This window comes from Labrus mixtus, chromosome 11 (genome assembly GCF_963584025.1).
Source record: "Labrus mixtus chromosome 11, fLabMix1.1, whole genome shotgun sequence".
Classification (NCBI taxonomy): domain Eukaryota; kingdom Metazoa; phylum Chordata; class Actinopteri; order Labriformes; family Labridae; genus Labrus; species Labrus mixtus.
The window spans coordinates 27,501-32,500 of record NC_083622.1 but is presented as its reverse complement, the minus strand read 5'-3'; the positions used below and the strand labels follow the sequence as shown (position 1 = coordinate 32,500).

At 44.2% G+C, this 5,000-nt stretch overlaps 1 protein-coding gene across 4 annotated transcripts; it reads left to right on the top strand.

The window, feature by feature from the left end:
* Nucleotides 1–769: 769 nt before the first annotated feature.
* Nucleotides 770–3,860, top strand: LOC132983202 (chromatin target of PRMT1 protein-like). 4 transcript variants are annotated; one of them, XM_061049437.1, is made up of 8 exons: nucleotides 770–896; nucleotides 1,154–1,229; nucleotides 1,574–1,656; nucleotides 2,386–2,530; nucleotides 2,612–2,756; nucleotides 2,838–2,912; nucleotides 3,256–3,493; nucleotides 3,529–3,860. In XM_061049437.1, exons 3-8 carry the CDS (start codon nucleotides 1,580–1,582, stop codon nucleotides 3,536–3,538), a joined length of 690 nt encoding a protein of 229 aa, XP_060905420.1. In that variant the 5' UTR covers nucleotides 770–896; nucleotides 1,154–1,229; nucleotides 1,574–1,579; the 3' UTR covers nucleotides 3,539–3,860. The 4 variants fall into 4 exon arrangements, with proteins under 4 accessions (XP_060905420.1, XP_060905416.1, XP_060905417.1 ...); XM_061049435.1 differs by having other exon boundaries at nucleotides 795–896; nucleotides 1,069–1,229; XM_061049433.1 differs by lacking the exon at nucleotides 1,154–1,229 and having other exon boundaries at nucleotides 776–896.
* Nucleotides 3,861–5,000: the final 1,140 nt, after the last annotated feature.

Genomic DNA, 5,000 nt, shown 5'->3' with positions numbered 1-5,000 from the left:
TCTGCAGCCAGCCTCTAGTGGACACTGCAGGAACTGCAGGATTTTACACTTCAGCATCAGCTTCATGTTTCAACAGTGGAGGTTGCTGCTTGGAGCCGTCAACCCAATCTACAATACATGGAGCTAACTAGAAATATTAGTGAAGGTATAAAAACACATCGTGAGGGATGAGATCAACTGTCCGAACATTTACAGACACATAGCCTATGTTTAAACTTAGATAGCAGCACACACACACACACACACACACACACACACACACACACACACACACACACACACACAGCATAATAATTACTATTAATGTTATTAATGTTGTGTTAATGTTCATATTACTGTTTATTGTGTAGGCTACTGTCCGAATATTTGGACAAATTGTGTTTTTATGCTTTGGCTATTACTTTAATGCCAATAAAGCCCCTTTGAATTTAATTTAATTGAATACTGTTACTACTGCTGTTGTAAATATTCATAAATATTCATAAATATTCTGTATTTCTGTTGAAGATTCTGGAACAAGAGGCCTAAACTTTGTATTTGTTTGAACTTGGTCGTTAGGTTCAGTTTGCTGATTCTCTGTGAGTTTATTATAAGTTTTTAAACGCTTCTAAACTTTAACTTCTTCTTGTTTTAAGTGTCAAACGAGCCCCGATGATGATGAAGCACCGCTACCCACACAAACAGGTACAGGTGAGCTAATGACGATGGTAACATTTATAGATGTAGGAGGGATGTGGCTGAGCTAACTTACTAACCTTAACGTCGAATAAAAAGGTGTGTTTGACAGGTTAATTAAAATAGCTCCAGTGTCTGCTGTCACTTATAGTTCAGACAGTTCGCAGACCATGAACGTGACCAGGTGTGAACAGGTGTATCCACTCGGCACGGCAGGAAAGGTAAACCGTGTTTCAGCTGTTCTGAATGTGTAAACGTTGCTAGCTAAAGCTAACTGTCCCTCCATGGTAGCTGCTGGCTAATGCTAGCTCGACTCTAACGTGTCGGTGTTCTGTCGAATATAGACTGAAAGTGTTACAGATTAATACATTTAAAGTGATTTTGTTCTGGTAGCATTGTTTCATTGCGGACACAGTTAATCTCTGTTAACGTTTTGCGCTGCGGAGGCATCTTCTGACAAGGTAGCAAATCTCGACAGAACACCGCGTCTGACGGGAGCGTGACTAGCGGTTATTCCCGTTAAAGATAAGCGAACATTCAGACATTTTATCCAGCTAAGTGTTACAGGCCTGTATCTTTGTGTGGTTCTCTAAAATTCGGCTGCTAAATAAGCCACAAAGAAGCTTTTATTGCTTCTTTAAATTCAATGTTTAACTTTGATGCAGAACCTCCGCAGGAGGCGCGAAGGAGAAAGGTAACACTTGCTGCTAAAGTGGAGAAATATATTGGGTTTTATTTTATGCCGAATTCTTAAATGGTGTCTTTCCCTTCATGTTTCATTATTGCATTGTAGTTCTTAGTGTTTTAGTCACAGTGGTTTTTGTCTTTGTGTTAATTAGCCGGGAGGTGAACGGGGTTTGGTGCAGCTGTTTTTCTAACCTAGTTTTGTGTCTTCCAGGAGAGAATGAATCACACGATGGATTCATCCAGACAGCAGTCATTTTTCCTGAGAAGTACCACAGCAGTGTCTCTCCATGAGCGGTGAGACACACAGTCATCAGCATCAGGGAAACATTAATTATGAGATATTAATCTACATTAATTACTCCTTTGTCTCCACCACTAATGAATTCTGTATCACATACTATGAACCAGTTCATCACAAGATAGTAAAGTTAAATTGCAATAAGTGTCGTTGTGACAACAGAATTTTAAACTTCATTTTCATTCTGGTAGAAATCAAATGATATCCATGCATGTTTGTTTCCACAGCAATCAAAATAGAAGTCTTCAGCGCCACATATTGGATAATTTAATGTTTTTAATCAACAATAATATAAGACCGGGTTTCAGTACAGAATCTTTGCCAATGAAGAGGAACTATCCACTAGGCAGCTCCTTCAGAACTAAACACCACGGGACTTTTTATTTGTAGTAGTTCATAGTTCCTGCGGTGCAGAATCAATAAAAGAGGGGGAGGATTCCAACTTTTCCTACAACTATGAAAAGTGTCTTGCGGTCTGAAAACGTCAATTTAAGACGCCTCAATTAAAGCTAAAGAGGCGACAGGCATCACGACTCGATGGACGAGGTCTGTACATCTCGTCGCTCCCCGCAGGCTGAGAGCTCGACTAGCGTACTGAAGCTAGCAGGAGAGCTAACAGATGGAGCTGAACAATAAGTGCATGTTGTAGAACTCTTCACACAGGACCTTTGTTCTCTCTGAGAGACCCGACCTTCTGTTTGTGATGATGTCACTCGTCCCTGCAGCTTCTCTCAGGTTCTGACAGACCAGCTGACCCAGTCCATGACGGTGACCCTTGACCCCATCATGCTGCAGCAGATGGGGGGTGGTGACGCTCCGCAGGTTCTCCTGCTGCTGAAGAGCGGGCAGCCCACACCGCTCCACCTGCAGGTGAGTCACAGAGCTGTGGACCAATGAGAACAACAGACCCCTCTCATCACTATAACCCCCCCCCCCCCCTCCATGATGCAGGCGGGTGTTTCATTGGTGAGGAGGAGGAGCGTCTGGACGCGACTTGGCTGGCAGCCGGTGACTCGGCGTCTCTCGATCCGCAGACCTCGAGGTTTCTGGAGCTTCAGGAACAAATACAGATGGAGAGCCAGGTTCACCTCCAGGAGTGAGTTAATAACCTGCTGCTTCCCTAACCCTTGACCTTTGACCTCATCAATGTGTTCTGACCTGTGTGTTACCTGTGCAGGTGGAGGGGACCTGCGCAGTCGACTCGGGCAGCGTCGCCTCCTGAGGAAAAGAAACTTCAAGAAGCTGACGGCAGGTCAGTAAAACAGGATAATATCTAAAGATCCACCTGGACCTGACGCTGTTACTGTTACCATGACAACTCGAATAGAAATCCTATAGCACCCGATGTAATGATCTAAACATGTCTGCAGGTTTCTCTGTTCTCTTTTTGATAAATCATCAAATATCAGCTGCTTTTAAAACACTGAAGAGTCATTAAGATCAGCAGTTCTCAACTGGTCTAGCCTGAGGACCCCCCACAGAGACCAGACCCCCCCCCCGCAGAGACCCAGTTTCTGAGTTGTTGCTCTGACTTGAGCAGGCGTTCACATGGCATGAACACAGCGTTAAACAAACACACCTGTCCTCTCCTGCAGCTCCAACACAACTCAGCATGTACCTGCACGGGGGCGGGGCCAACAACCACAGAGGGCGGGGCTGGAACAGAAGCGCCGTTCCAACCAGGAAGCAGCTGGACGCCGAGCTGGACGATTACATGTCTCTGTCCAAGAGACGACTCGACCAAGAGCTGGACCGATACATGTCCATGACCAAGAGCCGGCTGGACGCTCAGCTCGACGAGTACATGGCCATGGCAGGGGACACGGACCTCACCTGGGACTGAGGGGGCGGGGCCAAGCTGGCCTCACCTGGGACTGAGGAGGCGGGGCCACGCTGGCCTCACCTGGGACTAAGGGGGCGGGAACACACAAACTTCTCCCGGGACTCAGAGGGAGGTAGGACAGGTTTGGATGTTTGATAATTTGATTTAGCTGCTGAAGCTCATTACCGGTTCATGTATAAAAACAGGTGTGACAGGTCAGTGATGTCACAGGGGTCAGAGCGTGATTGATCTCAGGTCATCATTTCGTCCCTTTGAACTGAAACAGGAAGTTGTGTTTATAGAAACTACATGTTTCTGTAGTTTTTGGTTGTCATCCCTTTAACTGCTCTGAGACTCTGTGTGTACTTCACTGACCTCTGTGTGTACTTCACTGACCTCTGTGTGTACTTCACTGACCTCTGTGTACTTCACTGACCTCTGTGTGTACTTCACTGACCTCTGTGTGTACTTCACTGACCTCTGTGTGTACTTCACTGACCTCTGTGTGCATTGGAATTCTTGTAAAAAAAATAATAATCTGTTTAAATGAAAGATGTTTCTGATTGAGCTTTTTTTTTTAGACTTTGAAGCAAAAATTAAGAAAATGTAACTCTGACCCCTGGTGTCAATGTCTAAACATTAGAGAGAGCTGTCTCCCCACACACCCTGATAACTGCTCTCATATCTGACAAACCGAGAGGCGTCCAAAACGGCCGTGTGGGGGGCGTGTCTTAACAGCGCCTACCTTCTCTGGTCCAAACAAATCCAGAGCATTCAGGAGCAGAATCTAAAGTTAGAAGGAGGACATACTGGCTGCTGCATTGTTGTCAGAGAAGCCAGCACTTCAACATGTTTCCTTAATGATCAGATAGTAAGATACCTTTATCATTTCCCCGTTATCAGCTGATCGAAGTGTTTATTTAAATAACGTGAAAAAATTAAAGTTATTCACACTTAAATAAATGATGGCATGAACTTATTTATGAAAACAGTAAATCTCCTGGGAGGAGGTGAGGTCATCGTCAGTGAGCTGGTGTTTTGATTAAGTTATTTTGAGTGGTACGCACAGTGTCCACAGGGGGGCGCCAACACAAACACAGGAGCTGTAAAACCTGAAGGTTTCATTAAGTCCTGATCCTGATCCTCTTCATGTCAAAGAGAATAAAACAAACATTTCCTGAATGTTACAGACGGGTTGTTGACAGTTACCTGCACAGGTGAGTCATGAAGGTGGGTGAAGATATAAAACACATCAGGAACTCTTCATGTGTCAAACATTAATCTGAAATATGTTTTTTTTATTCTGATTTTATTGACTAAATATAAAAAATACATTTAAAGTGGAAAAGTCAGAAATTTAAAAAATAAATCTGAAAGTTTTGTAGAAAAAAGAATTGACTGAAAAACATTTTAGAGACAGTTAATGAGAGCGTCCAGCAGGGGGCAGCGGAGACGCAGCTTTAACTCCGAGTGTGACGTCAGTTTGATCTCCAGGCTCCTCAGGGGAGGTCAGAGGTC

Excerpts from the sequence above, each read along its gene's own strand:
- LOC132983202 (XM_061049433.1), top strand. The coding sequence starts at position 846 with ATGAACGTGACCAGGTGTGAACAGGTGTATCCACTCGGCACGGCAGGA. Across the intron at positions 897-1,573 it reads CACTCGGCACGGCAGGAAAG|GAGAGAATGAATCACACGAT; the intron begins GTAAACCGTGTT and ends TGTGTCTTCCAG. Across the intron at positions 2,531-2,611 it reads CCACACCGCTCCACCTGCAG|GCGGGTGTTTCATTGGTGAG; the intron begins GTGAGTCACAGA and ends TCCATGATGCAG.